General features: G+C 45.2%; 1 protein-coding gene across 2 annotated transcripts; it reads left to right on the forward strand.

The window, feature by feature from the left end:
- Nucleotides 1-1561: 1561 nt before the first annotated feature.
- On the forward strand, nucleotides 1562-15191 carry LOC125738616 (uncharacterized). 2 transcript variants are annotated; one of them, XM_049007777.1, is made up of 5 exons: nucleotides 5400-6154; nucleotides 6250-6318; nucleotides 9487-9621; nucleotides 13208-13291; nucleotides 14988-15191. In XM_049007777.1, exons 1-5 carry the CDS (start codon nucleotides 5413-5415, stop codon nucleotides 15020-15022), a joined length of 1065 nt encoding a protein of 354 aa, XP_048863734.1. In that variant the 5' UTR covers nucleotides 5400-5412; the 3' UTR covers nucleotides 15023-15191. The 2 variants fall into 2 exon arrangements, 1 of the variants encoding a protein (XP_048863734.1); XR_007396877.1 differs by lacking the exons at nucleotides 5400-6154; nucleotides 6250-6318 and adding an exon at nucleotides 1562-1831 and having other exon boundaries at nucleotides 9487-9593.
- The last annotated feature ends 6828 nt before the right edge of the window (nucleotides 15192-22019 follow it).

Below are 22019 nucleotides of genomic sequence, written 5' to 3' on the forward strand. Positions count from 1 at the left end.
CACAGTGGGCCTGCGTCCATAGTGGGGTACCGTAGGGTTCGATTTTAGGACCACTATTGTTTCTAATTTACATAAATGATATAGATACCAATATATACAGTAAACTGGTGAAATTTGCAGATGACACCAAGGTGGGTGTTGTAGCAGATACTGAATTAGCGGCTCAGCAGCTACAGCGGGATCTTGATTTAATTAGCGACTGGGCCGATACCTGGCAGATGAAATTTAACGTAGACAAATGTAAGGTACTCCATGTAGGGAGCAGAAATATAAAGTACAGGAATTTTATGGGTCCCACTGAAATAAAGGTAGCTGATCATGAAAAAGACCTTGGTGTGTATGTTGATGCTTCCATGTCCCATTCTCGCCAGTGTGGGAAAGCAATAAAAAAGGCCAATAGGATGTTGGGGTATATCTCCAGGTGTGTGGAGTATTAGTCAAGGGAGGTAATGCTAAGATTATACAATTCCTTGGTGAGACCTCACCTAGAATATTGTGTGCAGGTTTGGTCACCATATCTTAAAAAGGACATTGTGGCCTTAGAAAAGGTGCAGCGTAGGGCAACAAAAATGATTGCTGGTCTTAGAGGAATGTCATACGAGGAAGGGTTACTTGAGCTAAATCTGTTCAGTCTCAAGCAAAGGAGACTGAGGGGGGATATGATCCAGGTATATAAGATTCTAACAGGTTTGGATGCTGTTCAACCAAATAGTTACTTCAGCATTAGTTCGAATACAGGAACTCGTGGCCATAGGTGGAAATTAGTGGGAGAACATTTCAAACTGGATTTAAAGAAGCACATCTTTACACAGCGTGTAGTCAGAGTATGGAATAGTCTTCCTGATAACGTAGTGCAAGCTGAATCCTTGGGTTCCTTTAAATCAGAGCTAGATAAGATTTTAACAACTCTGAGCTATTAGTTAAGTTCTCCCCAAGCGAGCTTGATGGGCCGAATGGCCTCCTCTCGTTTGTATAGTTCTTATGTTCTTATATTGCGGCAAGCAATTGTCAAATGGCTACCAGCGGAAATTGTTGTCGTGATGCTAACCAAGGGCCCTGGATTGTGAGAAGCATGCCCGTGGGACTAATAAAGGCAATCTTAATCTTAAAATAATCTATTTCTAATTTAAATAAAAGTCAATCTCTAACACAACACCCCGGATTGCTTAGCTACATTTAGCTAAATTTATCTACGTATGGTTAATCAAAAGGTATAACCAGAACTTGAAAAGATGTATGACACCACATGCTGATCTTTTATTTCAAATAAGCCCCTTTAACCACATCGTTTTTAAGCAATGAAACTCTTTTCGGCTAATGTGTTATTTAATATAAAACATCTTAAGCATTTCGACAACAAGAATCAAGGAATAATGCTGCCGATCCTTGTTAAAATAACTCTCGCTCTCTCTCTCCATGTCGCGCTTGTGCGTGCAGCCACGATACCCACAAACCACTGTCTTTTATTGAAAACAGCTGAGGCAAGTCGTTTTCGGAACTTTAAAGTGTGTATACAATAAGTAAACGTGTGTAAAAGAAGTATAAAATGTGTTATAAAGCACATAGTCAACATTAATTAATTAAGAAATTAAGCATATTAGCCCAGACGTACCATGGCCTACAGCCGGTAGAAATGGAGCTATCCTACGGCCTACAAGATAAAAGCATATGGCACCAAATTGGAATCAGTAGTCTTTAAAAGAATAAAATACATATGAATTTATTAATGCAAAATTCTAAATACGTTTTAAGGCATAATAATTTTAAGGGGTCACCGGACGCGTCGAGCTTTTCTAGCTAGAGAGGAAAGAGAGTCGGGCAGTGTGGAATGGTAAAAGCAGTAGTTGTGTATTGTTAACGGTTTATTTTTAACAAAATGTCCTATTTTATAACGGTAAAAACACAACAATCCTGTTTTTAGGGGGGATTTATGCGTATTGCATGTCTAGACATGTTGATCAGCTAATGTCCGCGGCAGTGGGAAACGGGGCGGCGGCGCAAGAGCTTTTGGAGCCGTGAGCGATAAGCCTATGAGAAGGAAGCGTCGGTTGACAAATTGTTGCAGAGTGCGTGTAACATCTCGTTTAATCGCTGGTCCTGAGTGTGACAAGCAGACAGACAGCATTCACACCCCCGGCAGAAAGCACATTACGTCTATTTGTTAATCTGTTTTATTCGTAAATAGTATAAAATAATATATGTCTAATGGAAATAAAAGTCGATGTCTAACACCACAGCTCTGGGACTCTAGCATAGCCCCGGACGCCCTGCTGCGGGCCTGTGGGGCTGGATGAAGTATCTAACTTCAATTGCTTAATCAGCGGGATAAAGTACCGTAGCTTAAACGGTCGTATGACAAATTAGTATAAAGTTTTAAGCCAATAAGATTTAATTAATAAAATAATTTAGTTGTATTTTGTTAGTTTTATTTTCAATAAAATTCACCCAGCGCATTATTAATTTAATAGATGCAGGAACTAGTGAGCGGTATTTAGCTACGTACTTCAAAAACATTTAAAAAAACTTTGTTAGACTAATACCTTAGTTATTTTAATAATTTAAGGGATAAAAAACATTTCTCGTGTTTGTCAATGTGTTATTTTAAGTAAATGCATTATTTTCTAACAGCAAAAGCCCTGTCATGTTTTAAGTGCGATATTACATGGACTAGCAACTGTCTCTGGGGGAGCAACCCCGGTTAGGTACTATTAAGCAGCATTTTGTGACATGCATCAAAACACATTCTTAAAAACTTTGACAGAATAAAGTCTTAGTTATTTTAATAAATACGTTTTTCAGTAAATGTTTATTCACGCGCATGCACACAAACACACACATCCCGGAGGTCGGGGGGCTTTAGAGTTTAACTTTAGGTTCCTGATCGCAATGTGTGACCAAACCCCAAAGCACCCTAACTTAGTCATTTACTAACTTATCGCGAAAAAACAGACAGAAATAGACTTGTAAATTTTAAAGTGTCATGCCCGGCTCGTCCGCTCCTCCTGTGTACCACGCCCCCTGCTTACCCACGTGTGTTTCCCGGATCGTACCCAGCTGTGTCCGTTTGCTTTCAATCAGTCTTGTGCATTTAAGTCCTGGTCTCCCCAGGTTTCCTTGTCTGTCATTGATGTTACCTGATGTTAGTCGTCGTGAGATGTGCCCTAGTCCTCGTTTGTTTAATAAATCCCCGTTTGTTTAATAAATCCCCGTTTGTTTAATAAATCCCCGTTTGTTTAATAAATCCCCGTTTACCCCATTCTCCGCCTGTCTGCCTGCTCCTTTCCCGATCGCCCTGCCTGAGCGATCCTCCGTTCACCCAGCGATCCCGGCGAATTGTGACATAAAGAAAAGACATTAACTGTTTTTGTTAATGTTTCATGGTATACATACTACAGTTGTATCGGACACGCACACAAAAACACTAAAAAAAAAAACCAAACATATATTGTTCACGTTTTTTTTATTAAAATGTATAAGGATTGTTTTGTTATAGCGAAATTTTAAATAAATATGAGTGTGATATAAGTCATTTAGGTAACAAGATTTGAGGAAGAACCTAAATAGGGGCTAGAAATGACCGACCAGGCAGGCAGAAGTGTGCTTTCCTTATCTCACAAGTCATGGAAGGGGGTGGGATGGGGGACACATAAGTGTGGGGTAGGAACTGTGGAATCAGGCAGGGGTGTAAGAATTTAGGATATAGTCTTGTTATTTTAAAGAAGGTGTACATGATTATTTTATTTGCATTTAATAGGAACCAGTAAGCTGCATTTAGCACCATGCTGCAAATACACATTAAAAACTTTAAAGAATAAGGTCTTAGTTTTTTTAATAAAGACATCCTACAAGGTGCCACGGCCCCAGCTTATATAATCTACAAGCTTGATCTGAGATGCTTGCTGGAGTACAATGCTAAGTTGACAACGGTAATGGAGCTGCAGCCTGTTTGATAGTTAATGAAACATAGTTCAAATTCAACAGTGTCAGTAGTCATCCACTATTCAGGGAGACTACAGATTGACTATAACGACCCCGTTTATCCGCTGGCATTATTTAATTTTTTTTTTGACAGAATAAAGCCTTAGTTATTTTAATAAATATGTTTTTTCAGTAAATGTATATTCATGCTCATGTGCACAAACACACACACACCGGTGGTCAGGGGCTTTAGAGTTTAACTATAGGTCTGTGAAAGTATAGGACCGCGATGTGTATACAGACCCCAAGACATACTAACTTACTCGTTCATGAGTCTTATTGTGAAAAACCACACAAAATAGACTTGTAAATTTTAAAGAAAAGACATTAACAGCTTTTGTTAATGTTGAAATGTATAAAAACATTAGCTGCTTTTCTTAAATGGCCAGAAAAATTGGCTCAACACTATTAGTTTATATGAGGATGGGGTGTTTGCAACAGTCACAATCCTAGCAGGCAAGCATAACATGCCAAAGAAACATCTCTTTCATTTATTTCAAAGCAGACACTGTGCAAAAGTTGTTTCCTCATTTCTCAAACGGCCACCAGAATTGGATGGTCCTTAAAGACCTTTCATAAGACTTGGAGGCCCAGTCCTGAGGTTTATCAAAGACTTACACTATAGGAGACTGATGCTGTTTAAGTACTAGATGGGATGACCCCTGCAATGAAATTTGTAACATTTCAAGATGTATATTTTAAAAGAATGAAGTGCATGGCCAGTAAGGGGTGCATGGTATCGGATGATGGAATGTCGAGCAGGTTTGTTAGAGAGTTAGAGGAGGCAGAACTATGTTGATGTCCTGCTCAATGGCTTTGAATATGTCTGTCTGGAACTCAGATAATCGAGGGGGCAGAGCCAAAACATAGTTCTATCTCCTCTAACCCTCTAACAAACCTGTTCGACATTCCACCATCCGATACCATGCACCCCTTACTGGCCAGGCACTTCATTCTTTTAAAATATACATCTTGAAATGTTACAAATTTCATAATGACTAAGTCATTATTGCTCTTGGACAGCACTTGTTAAACAAAGGTGGACCATCACGCAAGAATCAACAGTATGTCTGAGAGAAGATGAGAGAAATCAGAAGGCTGATTTACAATGCCAGCAAAGTGACCACTTTAAAAAAATTGGAAGATTTCATAAATCCAAAGAACTACATTAAGACTGTCAAAGCTGTCAAGTTTACATGTGGGTATGTCAGTGAAACAAACAAGTTCTTAATTCCATCACTGGCAAACAAACTTGGAAATGCCTTGGTTAAAGTAAGCAAACTTTTAAAAGCTCAGGGTTTAATCTCAAACAACAAAGAGCTTGTTGAGAATGCCAGTAAGTTTCTAGATGTCCATCAGCAAAAGTGGAATGAGATGATCTCAGCTACAGCATTGAGGAACATCAGTGAAGCGAAGTGGAATGTGCCCACTCTCATGCCCTTTACTGAAGATGTCCAAAAAATGCATGCATATCTCAATGAAATGCAGGATAACTGGTACAAATCGCTCTATGAAAATCCCTCTGTAAAAGCCTGGATTGAGCTTACAAAGGTGTGTATGACCCAGATCATTCTCTTTAACCGGCGCAGGGAAGGAGAGGTGGCAAGCATGCCCTTATCTGCATTTTTATCAAGAGACACCTCTGATCCACATCAGGATGTGGACTGGGCTCTGTCTGAAGTGGAAAGAAAACTTTACAGACACTTTACATGGATTGTCACCAGGGGGAAACGTGGTCGCCCAGTTCCAATTCTATTGACTCCAAAAATGCTGTGTGCATTAGAACTCCTTGCTAAGCAGAGAGGGGCCTGTGGGGTACTAAAAGACAATCAGTATATGTTTGCGAGACCAGAAGCTATGACACATTTCCGAGGTTCTGATTGCATCCGTGGATTTGCAAAGGTGTGTGGTGCAAAATGTCCTGAATCACTGACATCTACCAGACTGCGAAAGCATGCTGCAACCCTTTCAACTGTGCTGAACATGACAGACACAGAGATGGACCAGCTGGCCATCTTTCTTGGACATGACATTAGAATCCATCGTGAGTTCTATCGACTCCCTGAGAAGACCCTGCAACTTGCAAAGATCAGCAAAGTTCTAATGGCACTCGAGCAGGGAAGATTAGCTGAGTTTCATGGCAAGAACTTGGATGAAATTCAGATAGATCCAGATGGTATGTTATTTGACTTTTTTGTTTATTTTTCTGCTTGCTATCTATTCTTTTTGTTTAATCACATTGTTAAGCTGTACTTTGTATGACTTCCACAGAAAAAGTTCTGGACAGTGATGAGGACGACTTCCAGGAGAAATGTCAGGCAGATTCATCAATTATAGATGGTATGTTTTGTCACAAGTTTAAGTCAGTAAGTAAGTTTATTAGAGTATTGCTTTAATTGAATTTGTTATTTCGCTAACTAATTCCAGGGGCATATGGACGTAATGATTGGGACTTGAAAGCTACAATGATAAAAAAAAAAATCAAACATAACTCATTATGTACTTATCATAATTAATTGTCAATATCAAAAGTCAATCAAAAATAAAATGTACACAAAAAAATGTACAAATTAGTCCTAAAACAAATGAGGAAAAATAATATACAAATTATAATTTTTTTTATATATATATAAAAATTATATTTGTTTTTGGAAATCATGGATGTAATGTCCTCTGGGCTAAAGAGGAAAAAGACCAGCAAAACAGCATCTGTGATGGTATGGGGTGTGTTAGTGCCCATGGCATGAGTAACTTCCACATCTGTGAAGGTACAGGGAGTATTAGTGCACATGGCATGGGTAACTTCCACATCTGTGAAGGTACAGGGAGTGTTAGTGCACATGGCATGGGTAACTTCCACATCTGTGAAGGTACAGGGAGTGTTAGTGCACATGGCATGGGTAACTTCCACATCTGTGAAGGTACAGGGAGTGTTAGTGCCGATGGCATGGGTATCTTCCACATCTGTGAAGGTACAGAGAGTGTTAGTGCCCATGGCATGGGTAACTTCCACATCTGTGAAAGTACAGGGAGTGTTAGTGCACATGGCATGGGTAACTTCCACATCTGTGAAGGTACAGGGAGTGTTAGTGCACATGGCATGGGTAAATTCCACATCTGTGAAGGTACAGGGAGTGCTAGTGCACATGGCATGGGTAACTTCCACATCTGTGAAGGTACAGGGAGTGTTAGTGCCCATGGCATGGGTAACTTCCACATCTGTGAAGGTACAGGGAGTGTTAGTGCCCATGGCATGGGTAACCTCCACATCTGTGAAGGTACAGGGAGTATTAGTGCCCATGGCATGGGTAACTTCCACATCTGTGAAGGTACAGGGAGTGTTAGTACACATGGCATGGGTAACCTCCACATCTGTGAACGTACAGGGAGTGTTAGTGCACATGGCATGGGTAACCTCCACATCTGTGAAAGTACAGGGAGTCTTAGTGCACATGGCATGGGTAACTTCCACATCTGTGAAGGTACAGGGAGTGTTAGTGCACATGGCATGGGTAACCTCCACATCTGTGAAAGTACAGGGAGTGTTAGTGCACATGGCTTGGGTAACTTCCACATCTGTAAAGGCACCATTAATTCTGAAAGGTGCATACAGATTTTGGAGCAACATATGCTGTCATCTAGGCCATGTCTTTTAAAGGGACATTCCTGCTTATTCTAGCAAGACAATACCAAAGTCATATTCTGCACATGTGGCTTTGTGTGGATATTAGACTCCAGTCTCTCACTGAAAATGTGTGGTACATTATGAAACACAAAACTGTGATTCCCCATAAAGTTGGAACATACTCCTGTCCCCTTTCTTAAAATGGGGAACCATAACCCCAGTCTGCCAATCCAGAGGCACTATCCCTGACCACCACACAGTGTCTCAAATTTGTGTCAACTAAGTCAGTCAAATAATATCCAGGGTCTTAAGGAACTCAGGGTGGATATCATCCACCTCTGGGACCCTGCCAACGAGGATTTTTTTAACTAATTCAGTAACCACATCCCAACAACCACGTGCATGTCCTCTTTCATCATGTCCATACACCTTCTCTTGGGTCTTCCTTTTTTCCTCCTGCCTGGAAGCTCCATCCTCCTTCTCCCAATATACCCAGCATCTCTCCTCTGCCAATGCAATTTTTCCTCTCTAGCTTTTTCTCCAATCTGAGTTGACCCTCTAATATACTCATTCCTATCCTGTCCATCCTCATCACTCCTAACGCAAATCTTAACATCTTTAATTCTGCCACATCCAGCTCTGCCTCCTGTCTTTTCATGAGTGCCACCATTTCTTACCCATGTAACAGCTGGTCTAACTGCCATTTTGTCAACCTTCGCTTTCATTCTTGCATTTGTACCATCCATCCATTTTACAAGCCGCTTATCCTACTGGGTCGCGGGTGGTCCGGAGCCTATCCGGGAAGCAATGGGCACGAGGCAGAGAACAACCCAGGATAGGAGGCCAGCCCATCGCAGGACACACTCCCACACCGTTCCTTCACACATGCATCCACACATGCAAACTCCCCACACATGTGACCCAGGTGGAGAGGGTCCCAGAGGTGTGTGGCAACAGTGCTAATCACTGCACCACCATGCCACCCCCGCATTTGTAGCAGTCTATCACAAATCACTCCTGACACTCTTCTCCACCCACTTCACCCTGTCTACATACTCTTCTTCACCTCTATTGACCTGACCATGTCTGACCATATATAGTATTTTCATGTAATTGGGTTAATTTATTTTTCTTTCTTTACTCTTAGGACTTTTATGCAGAATTTCCTTAGAATATAAAATTTGTAGGGGTTCACAAACTTTCAAGCCCCCCAAAATAGTTAAAAAGCATTAGTGTAAGAAATGACATCAGTTGTGTATTGTCTATACTCTATAGTACAAACATGTACATGTCACTTCATCATCTGGAGCAGACTCTAGTTGCCAGAGCATACAGCAGTCTACAGTCATGACCCCAATGGCACTCGCATACCTTCATTGGACTACTTTTGATAGATACTGACCACTGCAGATCGGGAACACTCCAGAAGAGTTGCCGTTTTGGAGATGCTCTGACCCAGTCGTCTAGCCATCACAAATTGGCCCTTGTCAAACTCACTCTAATCCTTAAGCTTGCACATTTTTTTCCTACTTCTGACACATCAACTTTGAGGACAAAATGTTCTCTTGATGCATAATATATCCCATCCACTATCAGGTGCCATGATGAAGAGATAATCAATGTTGTTCACTTCACCTGTCAGTGATCATAATGTTATACCTGATTGGTGTATATGCTTAGCATCTTGCACCTAATGATACCAAGCTTGTCACTCTGGTTTTAATCATGGTTCTGGTTTCTTGAGATTTGCCTGCCTCTGCCTGTTTACTGACTATGCTTCAGCTGTATATTCTGGATTTTTCTGCATATTTAATAAAATAATAGTTTTACTGCATTTGCATCCACCTCCAGCATCTGCTCTGAATGTTGATTATTTTTCACAGAACCATCAGCAGAGGAGATACTTCCTCCTACCGAAAGGAATGAAATGCCACCACCACCGTCCAAGAGATATAATCCACTACCTTTAGATGATACAACACCGTCAGTAGTCAGTACTGTGAGGCCTTCATCCAAAGGTGAACTCTCTACTCTTTTGTTTGTATTTACAGAGGTACTGTCAGTGTCTGAATTAAACTAGAAATGGCTAAATGTTGTAGCAGCCAAATTGCTTTAATTGAATGCTTTGCTGCCAAACTGTTGTTGTCCCAAGCAGCTCTACATTATTCTGCCCTGTCTGAAAATCACAATTCTCAGAAATCCCTCTGTACCATTTGATGGGGCTAGTTGGTTGTTGCTCGACTCTATAAGCTGCTTGAAGTGGGACTAGTAACAGTAACTGTTCTAATAAATGAAACATTAGTAATAACTAGCCCCTATATCAACCACCTGTCCTGGCTGTTCACAGGGTGCTGGAGCAATTCAATGTGAATGACTGGATAACTTACAGCATTACTCATAATGTAGAAGCAACTCAACTTCAGTAGCTTTAATATAATTTTCTTGTTACCAAAGCTAATATAGTTAAAGCGGTACATATTAGTACTTGTATAATGGTTGTACAGTATACCAAAAACATTATAATTCTGTGTAAACCATAAATAACAGAATGCAATGATTTGCAAATCTATCTCAACCTACGTTCAATTGAATACAATACAAACACAAAATATTTAGTGTTTATACTGATGAACCTGATTTTGATACCTGCAAAATGCTTCAAAAAATTTGGGACAGGAGCATGTGTCACGTTGTGTGCAGGACGGGCTGGACGGACGATCGCTCAGGAAGCGCGAGCGATCCAAAAATAGACAGGCAGGCAGGAATCGGGGCAAACGAGGGTTTAATAGGGATCTCACGCGAACAAACATCAATGACAGACAAGGAAAACTGGGGAGACCAGGACTTAAATACACAAGACTGATTGAAAGCAAATGGACACAGCTGGGTACGATCCGGGAAACACACGTGGGTAAGCAGGGGGCGTGGCACACAGGAGGAGTGGACAAGCCGGACATGACAGAACCCCCCCCCCCAAAGGCGCGCTTCACCGGGCGCGCCAAGGAAGGGGGCGACGGACGGGACGAGGTAAACCAGGACCTGAAAAACAAAAACAGAATCCATCAACACGGGACCGGGAACAAGACGGAGACACAGAACAAAGCCAGGGACAAGACGTAAGACAGAAGCTGACAAAGGGACAGGAAGGCAGAGAGATAGATCAGGAAGGGAGAAACAGAGGGAACAGGAGGAACAAAAGGAGCGGGAGTGACGGGAGGGAACGACGGGAAACCAGGAGCGGAGCGGGGCAGAACAAAGGGACCAAAAACAGAGGACAGCGGGACAGAGGCAGGAGGAGGGACAAACACTGGCGGGACCGAGGCAGGAAAGGGAGAGAAGGAGGGGGAACTAAGGGGAGCCAGAGGGAGCCCCAGCGGGCGACGGGAGGCAGCCGGAGGGGCCGCAGGCGGCCGGAGCCGGAGGGGACCTCGGAGGGGCCGAGGAGGCAGGGCGATGGACCCGCGGAGGGGCCAGGGAGGGAGCAGGAGGGAGCACCAGGGAAGGGGACGAGGGAGTCGGAGGGGACCCTGGCGAGGGCAAGGCGAGGAGGGGAGCCGTCGTAGGCGGCGTCGTCCTCCGCCGCGCAGGAGCAGGTGGACCCGCAGGTGACAGAGGAGCCGCCGTCAAGGAGCCCGCAGGCGACCGACCAGGCCCTGGAGGGGGGAGCGAGGCGGGGCGACGAGGCCTCGGAGGGGGACCCGCAGGCGACGTCCGACCCGGAGGGCCAGGACCCACAGGCGCCCCCCGAGCCCCAGCGCAGACGACGGAGGGCGAGCCAGGGGGCAGGGCGGGAGGGACCCTAGTCCAGCGTTTGTGTCCCCTCCCCTTAAGGGACACAGACAGAAAGCCCCGCGGCCGGGGCCAAGCTTGCCAGGGTGAGGGCACCAAAGTCACAAGTAGGGTCCCCGAGGGATCCCATTCAAGCTCCTCCACCTCTGGAGAGGGAGGAGCTAAGATCGAGTCCTCTGGGACCTCCTTGGGGACTAGGGCAGATGGGACAGGAGTGGGGTTAGGGACTGGAGCTGCAGCAGGCGGAGGGACAGGAGCTGGGGCTGCAGCAGGCGGAGGTACAGGAGCTGGGGCTGCAGCAGGCGGAGGGAGCGCCTCTGGGGCTGCGCAAGCAGCGGCGACTGCGCAGGCGGCTGGGTAGGCAGTGCAGGCGGCTGCGCGGAAGCGGGGTCCGCGGGCGGCGGCGGCTGCACCGGAGCGGGGTTCGCCGGCAGTAACGGAGGGAGCTCCTCCGTACCGGCGATCGCCGGTCTCCTTCTCCTCCTCTTCTGGCGCCTGGTGGAGGCGGGAGGCGGCGCGATGTCTGCAAAAACAGACGGCGAAAACACCGGCTCCTGCTCCAGGTAAGGGAAGAGGAAGGGCTCTTCCTCCTCGTACTCACTCGAGGGCCAGAACATGGATACTGGGCAGGTACCTCGCTGGAGCGGCCCCAGGGCTGGAGACCGGACGGGTACCTTCTTTTCCTCCGGAGCGATCCAAAGCCTGGAGAGCGAGCAGGCTCCCAGGCAGATCGGCTCCTCCGGGATCCTCCTCCCTCTCCGCTTACTGTTCTTTTTTGGGTCTGTCCTTCTGTCACGTTGTGTGCAGGACGGGCTGGACGGACGATCTTTCAGGAAGCGCGAGCGATCCAAAAATAGACAGGCAGGCAGAAATCGGGGCGAACGAGGGTTTAATAGGGATCTCACGCGAACAAACATCAATGACAGACAAGGAAAACTGGGGAGACCAGGACTTAAATACACAAGACTGATTGAAAGCAAACGGACACAGCTGGGTACGATCCGGGAAACACACGTGGGTAAGCAGGGGGCGTGGCACACAGGAGGAGCGGACAAGCCGGGCATGACAGCATGTTTACCTTTGTGTTACATCACCTTTTCTTTTACCAACTCAGTGAGCCTTTGGGAATTGTTGAAGTTTTGTTTCCTATTCATACTTGATACATGACTTCAGTTGCTCAACAAACTAAGGTCTCTGTTGTTGTATTTTGGGTTTCATAATTTTCACACATTTTCAAAGGGTGACAGGTGTGGTCTGCAAGCAGGCCAGTTTAGATCCAGCGCTCTTTTACCAGAAAGCCACACTGTTGTAACACGTGCAGAATATGGCTTACCATTGTCATGCTGGAATAAGCAATAACGTCTCTGAAAAAGACATCATATGGATGGCGGCATATTTTGCATTCAACATTAAAGGTACTTTCACATGCCATGAGTGCTAACACACCAAGTGGTAACCACTGTGCTATCCTTGCTTGTGAAGAACTGAGCCTTTCTTTTGTATTCAGTTGAATGTCGGTTGCATTCTGTTTTTATTTATGTTTTAAACAGCATCCCAATTTTTTGAAATCAGAGTTGTAATGTCTTATATAATTACTATACAATACTATACTATACTAGATGGATTTATCCAGTGGATCTTTAATGTTCATAAGAAGATACATACTGTTGTTTCTTCTTAAAATTTGACTGACAATATAATTCTATTCCTAGGTAAACGCAAAGAATTTTACTTTCTGCATGTATGCTGATATAGAATTTAGCAAATTATATCTGATTTACAGCATTACTAATTATTTTTTCTGACCACTTTAAGGTAAAGTGACCCAAAAGAAGAGACCCTGGCAGCAGACAGATGTGCAGGCAGTGGAGAGGCACATGAATCGGTTCATCATATCTGGTATTGTGCCAGCAAAGAGCGATTGCGAGAGGTGTTTAAGAGCGGAATCAGAAGCTCTTAAGCAAAGAAAATGGCAGAACTTGAAATTCTATGTGTATAATCGCATCACGGCCTACAAAAGGGAAATGCAACGTAAATAGGGTTAAAGTTACGAATTCTCTGGTATGGCTCCTTGTTTCCGTTTGCCAGTGATTTGGAAAGGTTCCTGTTTTAAAACTCAGTCAACAGGAATTTATTTGCTTTTAGATTCATTTGACTTCATTTGGTGAGTTTGTGAAGTTGTGAAACTCCTAAAAAGGTGCAAATTTTGTAATTTAAATTTAAGCTTAATGTCATGGCAGTTCTTGACCATTTGACGTTATATATATATAACTGCAAATAATAGCCAAAAATGCCAATGATTTTGACAGGTTTCTGTTTTATATTAGGAAAACCTATCTGAAAAATCAGGCAACAGGAATTTGATTGCTTTGAGATTCATTTGACTTAATTTGATGAGTTTGTTTGTGAAGGTGAACTCATTAAAAGTTGCAGATTTTGCAATTTAAATGTCGCGTTCAGTGTCATGTCATGTGGAGTTCAATCTGTGTTTTATTATAATGGAAGTGTGGTGGAATTTACCACCAGAAGTCCAATCTTCTCTACACCCAACAATATGTAATAAACCAACATGTTGTATTCAATAATGGGGACCTTCAAAAGAGAGTTTTTTGAGCCTGGGGGGTTGGGGGGATGTATGTTAATAACCATGCAGATGTGTTTACCCTGCCATTGAGTTTTGCACTTGTTAGATTTAGAATATATATTTTTAATTGCCTACAGTTAAACAATAGGACAGAGGACACAAAAGAATTCCTCATTTCTTAGAGAAACATAGCAATTAAATATTTATAATTTCTTACTATGAGTAGCTAAAATATTTCACAGTACTGTGATTGAGTAGTAGATAGCTGATGCTGGGTGGTTGGTTAAAAATATTTAGAACGACTGTAAAACTGGAAAGTAAAGGTTTAAAGGTTTGACTTCTTTGGGTCTGATCCTTTGTAAGTGAATGTAGCCTTTCACTGCTTCACCTATTAATGTTCACTTCAATCACACTGATATTCTTAACAACCGTAGGTTTTCAGTCATAACTAAATGTCTTAACTATTATTTTGGTCAGTTTTGAGAACAGTTATTTAATATGATTAATCACTCAGAGGAAACTTCAGGGTTACACGAGACTGAGGAAAACTTTGTCTATGCTGATGTGTTGGAGGAACACGGTTTACTTACCACAAACATTTGGCGTTTAATTTCAGTATGTATAAAATACATGGCTGGAAACATATAACATTTGACTGTAGAGTGAAAGGAGAAAAACATTGTGATGTGTGTGGAATGCATATATATATATATATATATATATATATATATGGAATGTATGTACAGTAATATAATGTCATGCCCATGCAAGCGGAACCCGCCGACTGACCCGTCTCGGTCACGCCCACAGGGGCGGAACCAGCCGGGTGCTCCGCTGAGCACTAGATGACGGAGTGGATTTAAACCCAGAGCTCCGACAGGACTGTGCGAAGTATTGAGCCATGCGAATGAGCCATACCGAGCATTCTATCGTCTATTGTCTATCCCTTGCTTCCTCCCTGTTCCGTTTGCCCAGTGTGCTTACCTTTTCTGTTCCTCTTCCTCTTCCCAGACCCGTTCCCGAACCTGAACCTTCTGCCCTGCTGAGACCGGCTCCTCCTGTTTCCCTTTCCCCTTGTTGTCGTGTCCTGTGTATATTCCCCGGACGGATCTCACGGCTTCGAACACCTGCTTCTGCCCCTCGACCATTCTCCTTGCTCTGCCCCTTTTCTTGTTACGAGTCAGTACAACCAATAAACCTTCTGGCTGCGTGCAAGACCTGGATCTCTGTTCCGATTCTTGAGCCATCGTTCGCCTAGAAGAATGGATTCGCCTAGAAGAATGGATCCAGCACGCACCAACGCTTTGGAGAATCGCCTGACTGCCATCGAGCAGCTCCTGGCCACCCAAGCCGCCCAGATACCCTTGCCTGCCTCTCCACCAAGAGCCACCATCTCCGCTCCCGTTGCCCTTCCCGAGCGGTATGATGGGAATCCCGATACCTGTCGGGGTTTCCTGATGCAGTGTGGGATTTATGTAGAGGAGCATCCCGAGATGTTTCGCACCCAGGCCGCAGAGGTCCGATTTGTCATCTCGCTACTGACTGGCCGGGCCAGAGAATGGGCTACAGCCCTGTGGGCTCAGCAGAGCCCGCTAGTAGACTCCGCTCGGGATTTCCATCAGGCAGTCTTAGAGGTGTTCGATCACCCCGCTGTGGGAAGATGACCCGGAGACCGCCTCCTGGATAGTCAGCAGGGAGGGAGGTCGGCAGCGGACTACTCCCTGGAGTTCCGCACGATAGCCGCCGGCCTCCAATGGCCGGATGACGCTCTAATGACCATATTCCGACGAGGGCTGAATCCAGAACTACAGGATGAGCTTGCCTCTCGCGGAGAGGCGCTGTCTTTTGAAGAGTACGTGCGCCTAGCCGTCCGTCTGGACAACACCGTCCGAGATCGGAGACGACGACGGCTTCTGACCGAGGCGCGCCGACCCCCTCCTTCGGGATCAGCAGTCGAACCCTCCAAACCGATGCAATTAGGGAGAGCTCCTCTCTCCTCAGCTGAACGGAGGAGGAGAACCCTGGGAGGTTTATGCCTCTATTGCGGGGAGGCAGGACACCAGCTGCACACCTGTCCTACCTGACCACGTCGGGAGGAGGAGACCCCTCCGGTAGGTACCCCGCAACGCCACGTAACCGGTGCTAACCAACTGACTCTTCCCGTGGTCCTAGGTTCGAGCCAGGGAGGAGAGGCAACCCTCGCTCTCGTAGACAGTGGTGCAGCAGGTAACTTCATTGACCAGGCTCTTGCCCATCGTCTGGGCATACCGGGACAGAAATTAGCACGTCCACTCACCGTGCTTGGAGTCACTGGAGAGAGGATCCGAGAGGGTACAATCCGCTACCACATCCAACCATTTAGCCTCAGGGTGGGAGTGCTCCATGTAGAGAGCATTGAGATGTACATTCTTCCCCGCGCTAAGGATCCACTGATCTTGGGGTTACCCTGGCTGCAAAAGCACAACCCACGACTTGACTGGAGGAGAGGGGAACTCACCTCATGGTCACCGGAGTGCCTCTCCTCCTGTATGTCGATGTCGTGTCGCGCTTCCAGCGTAGAGAGCCCCGAGTCTGACGATCAGCACCAGCTTCCCCAGGAGTACTGGGACTTCAGGGACGTCTTCAGTAAGTCGCGAGCCTTCACTCTCCCGCTGCATCGAGACTGCGACTGCGCGATTAACCTGCTAGAGGGCGCCACGATGCCCAAGGGGAGGTTGTATCCCGTATCTATCCAGGAAGAGAGCTCACTTCACGAGTACATACGTGAGGGTCTTCAACAGGGAATACTCCGACCCTCTACTTCTCCCGTAACCGCAGGGTTCTTCTTCGTAAAGAAGAAGGATGGAGGGTTAAGACCGTGTATCGACTACCGGGCTCTCAACGCCATCTCCGTTAAAAGACGGGAACCCCTGCCTCTAATTCCCTCCGCCTTAGAACAGCTTCGAGAGGCACGATTTTTCACCAAATTAGATTTAAGAAGCGCTTACAATCTAATTCGCATTAAGGAGGGAGACGAGTGGAAGACATCTTTTATAACCAGCAGGGGGCAATACGAATATCTAGTTATGCCATACGGTTTGGCAAACAGTCCGTCCATCTTCCAGGCCTTTATGAATACCGTTTTTCATGATCTCTTGCAGAAGTGTGTAATCGTTTACATTGATGACATCCTTGTCTACTCCCCCGACAAACGCACGCACGTTCAACACGTTCGACAGGTGCTCCATCGACTCCGAGATCATAACCTCTTCGCGAAGCTTGCCAAATGTGAATTTCATCGAGCCCAAATCCAGTTCCTCGGCTATGTGCTCCAACACGGGAAGGTAGCCATGGAGGAGGGGAAGGTAAGAGCTATCCAGAGCTGGTCTCAACCTCGAACCCTGAAGGAACTTCAGCGGTTTCTGGGATTCGCTAATTTCTACCGGCGGTTCATTAGGAACTTCAGCCAGGTAGCTGCTCCCCTTACGTCATTAACCCGGGGAGCTCCACGTCGATTAACCTGGACACGGAAAGCAACCGTAGCGTTTGACCGGTTGAAACACGCCTTCTGTACTGCTCCTGTGCTAACAACCATGTCCAGATCTTCCTTTCGAGGTAGAAGTAGATGCATCCGACGTAGGCGTAGGCGCCGTACTGCTGCAATGGAACCCCCAGACTGGTCGCAGACACCCCTGCGCTTACTTCTCCCGTAAGCTGTCACCCTCCGAGCACAACTACCCTGTGGGGGACCGAGAACTTTTGGCCATACGTATGGCTCTGGAGGAGTGGCGACACTGGCTAGAGGGAGCTAGACACCCGTTTCTGGTTCTCACTGATCATAGAAACCTGGAGTATCTCCAATCTGCTAAACGACTGTCAGCACGTCAGGTCCGATGGGCCCAATGGTTCTCTCATTTCGATTTCAAGGTACAGTACCTCCCAGGGAAGAAGAAAGTCAAGGCGGATGCACTATCCCGACAATACGATCCACCAACAACGTCTGAGGAGACGGCCTCGATTCTCGACCCTCGATGTTTTGCTTCCACCGTCACTTGGACCCTGGAGGAGATCATTCAGCGGGAGAACGACCGAAAACCACCCCGGCCAGGGTGTCCCCCTGGAGTTCTATATGTGCCTCGACGACATCGCGAGGCTGTGCTACGGTGGGTACACTCTCACCACAGCGGAGGACACCCGGGGGTTCGCGCAACTCTACACATGGTTTCCCGTCGCTACTGGTGGTCAGGCTGGAGAAGGGATGCCCAAGGCTACGTAGAGTCGTGTCTGGAGTGTGCGCAAGTTAAGGCGTCTCATCAAGCTCCCGCCGGCTTACTTCATCCACTACCAGTCCCGTCACGGCCCTGGTCTCACATTGCAATGGATTTTATCACGGACCTGCCGAGAGCTAGAGGTAAAACCACCATACTCACGGTGGTAGATCGCTTTTCTAAGATGTGTCGTCTTGTTGCTCTCCCCAAGCTCCCCTCGGCAAGTGAACTGGCTGAGACCCTCATCGACACCCTCTTTAGGTATTATGGCATCCCGGAGGACATCGTTTCAGACAGAGGACCCCAGTTCAGCTCTCGGGTATTTAGAGAAATTTGCCAGAAATTGCGCATCAACTTGAACCTGTCCCCTGCCTATCACCCCCAGTCCAACGGACTTGCCGAAAGAATCAACCAAGAAGTAACCAAGACACTCCGGACGTTATGTCACCAGGATCCCACTAATTGGGCGACCCACCTAGTGTGGGCAGAGTATGCCATCAACACTCGGGTGAGTTCCACCACTAACGTGTCTCCCTTCCAGTGCGTTCTTGGATATCAACCGCCCCTCTTCCCGTGGGACACCCCGGAGGGATCCGTGCCCCTCGTAGAGGACTGGTACCGGAGAAGTCAGGGAGCTTGGCAGAAGATCCAGAAAGCCCTCCACGTAGGGGTGGAAAAGCAGAAAGTCCACGCCGACCGCAGACGACGTGCGGGACCCCGTTACTGAGCAGGACAACTAGTGTGGTTATCAACGAGGAACCTCCGCCTGCCAGGGTGTTGTAAACTCGCCGCCAAATACATCGGACCCTTTCGAATTATTAGACGAGTGGGACCAGTGTCAGACTCCAGCAACCGCGGGTTTATCGGATATGTCCTACGTTTCATGTGTCTCTCTTGAAGCCTGTCAAACACTGTGCCGTGCAGTCGGAACCGATTCCGGAGGAGGACCCCCCCACAGTGGACCCCGATGAGACGTCCACCGGCCAGGTCCAGTCCATCCTTGATTCCCGTCGTCGCAGGGGGCAATTACAGTACCTTGTCGAGTGGACAGGTTGTCCTCCGGAGGAGCGCAGCTGGGTGTCAGCTCACTCAGTAGTGGACCCCTCCATCCGGTCCGCCTTTCACTCACTGCACCCTGTTAAGCCCGCTCCCCGACCTCGGGGCAGACCCTGTAAGCGGCGTCAGCCTCCAGGAGGCGGCCGTCAAAGGGGGGGCCCTGTAATGCCCATGCAAGCGGAACCCGCCGACTGACCCGTCTCGGTCACGCCCACAGGGCCGGAACCAGCCGAGTGCTCCGCTGAGCACTAGATGACGGAGTGGATTTAAACCCAGAGCTCCGTCAGGACTGTGCGAAGTATTGAGCCATGCGAATGAGCCATACCGAGCATTCTATCGTCTATTGTCTATCCCTTGCTTCCTCCCTGTTCCGTTTGCCCAGTGTGCTTACCTTTTCTGTTCCTCTTCCCAGACCCGTTCACGAACCTGAACCTTCTGCCCTGCTGAGACCGGCTCCTCCTGTTTCCCTTTCCCCTTGTTGTCGTGTCCCGTGTATATTCCCCGGACGGATCTCACGGCTTCGAACACCTGCTTCTGTCCCTCGACCATTTTCCTTGCTCTGCCCCTTTTCTTGTTACGAGTCAGTACAACCAATAAACCTTCTGGCTGCGTGCAAGACCTGGATCTCTGTTCCGATTCTTGAGCCATCGTTACATATAATATACAATAATCCTTTTATCTCAGTCATCTTATTTTCATAATTGGTGGAGGCCAAAAATCATAATTGAGATTTAAAGTCATCATCGGCCAGCTCTCTTAACTATGATAAACTTGCCTAAGGTAAATTTAAATACACAGATTGTTCATTACTATTATTACTGTATCTTATTTCTACTTGGAGATTGTTGCATTTGCTTAAAAATTTTATCTGAGGATTGCCTTCATATAGGTGCTCATCAATTAGTAACACTTATTATAGTTGCAATGTCCCCATTAATCAAGAAGGAATTTGTGTGAATTATGCAAATGAGGTCCCCACTAAATATATTGGAATTTGTGTGAATTATGCAAATACTATGTAAACTAGGTCCCCATTAGTGATATTCACCAGATTTTTCATAAGTCCCCATAGAGTTTGGTCAAAACATGACTTCATCAATTCAGATATTTGAAGTTGTGTATAAGCTAACAAAGCTATGGTTAGTATGCCTGATTTTTTTTCATTTCTAGAACCTGTAGAAAGGGTGGTCCCCGCAAGTGATGATCAAAAAGCTGGTCCCCATACAACATGGAAACCAGTATGTGTGTGTGTGTGTGTAGGTTGTTCATATTGCGTCCAAAGTTAAGATTATATTTTATGCTACTTTAAAATAACACATTTTTGTTTGACTGTTTAACAAATACATCTAAAGTTTTTATACCTTTAAACATTAACAAAAGCCGTTAATGTCTTTTCTTTAAAACTTACAAGTCTATATTGTGTGGTTTTTCACAATAAGACTCATGAACGTGCGCATGCTTGGGGTTTTGCTGTGTGTGTGTGTCTGTGTGTGTAGGCTGTTCATCTTGCGTCCAAAGTTAAGGTTATATTTTATACTACTTTAAAATAACAAATTTTTGTTTGACTGTTTAACAAATACATCTAAAGTATTTATACCTTTAAACATTAACAAAAGCCGTTAATGTCTTTTCTTTAAAACTTACAAGTCTATATTGTGTGGTTTTTCACAATAAGACTCATGAACGTGCGCATGCTTGGGGTTTTGCTGTGTGTGTGTGTCTGTGTGTGTCTGTGTGTGTAGGCTGTTCATCTTGCGTCCAAAGTTAAGGTTATATTTTATACTACTTTAAAATAACACATTTTTGTTTGACTGTTGAACAAATACATCTAACGTTTTTATTCATTTAAACATTAAGAAAAGCTGTTAATGTCTTTTCTTTAAAATTGACAAGTCTATTTTGTATGGTTTTTCACAATAAGACTCATGAACGAGTAAGTTAGTATGTCTTGGGGTCTGTATACACATCGCGGTCCTATACTTTCACAGACCTATAGTTAAACTCTAAAGCCCCTGACCACCGGTGTGTGTGTGTTTGTGCACATGAGCATGAATATACATTTACTGAAAAAACATATTTATTAAAATAACTAAGGCTTTATTCTGTCAAAAAAAAAAATTAATAATGCCAGCGGATAAACGGGGTCGTTATAGTCAATCTGTAGTCTCCCTGAATAGTGGATGACCACTGACACTGTTGAATTTGAACTATGTTTCATTAACTATCAAACAGGCTGCAGCTCCATTACTGTTGTCAACTTAGCATTGTACTCCAGCAAGCATCTCAGATCAAGCTTGTAGATTATATAAGCTGGGGCCGTGGCACCTTGTAGGATGTCTTTATTAAAATAACTAAGACCTTATTCTTTAAAGTTTTTAATGTGTATTTGCAGCATGGTGCTAAATGCAGCTTACTGGTTCCTATTAAATGCAAATAAAATAATCATGTACACCTTCTTTAAAATAACTAAAAGACTATATCCTAAATTCTTACACCCCTGCCTGATTCCACAATTCCTACCCCACACTTATGTGTCCCCCATCCCACCCCCTTCCATGACTTGTGAGATAAGGAAAGCACACTTCTGCCTGCCTGGTCGGTCATTTCTAGCCGCTATTTAGGTTCTTCCTCAAATCTTGTTGCCTAAATGACTTGTATCACACTCATATTTATTTAAAATTTCGCTATAACAAAACAATCCTTATACATTTTAATAAAAAAAACGTGAACAATATATGTT

This window comes from Brienomyrus brachyistius, chromosome 1, assembly GCF_023856365.1.
Source record: "Brienomyrus brachyistius isolate T26 chromosome 1, BBRACH_0.4, whole genome shotgun sequence".
NCBI classification, from domain to species: domain Eukaryota; kingdom Metazoa; phylum Chordata; class Actinopteri; order Osteoglossiformes; family Mormyridae; genus Brienomyrus; species Brienomyrus brachyistius.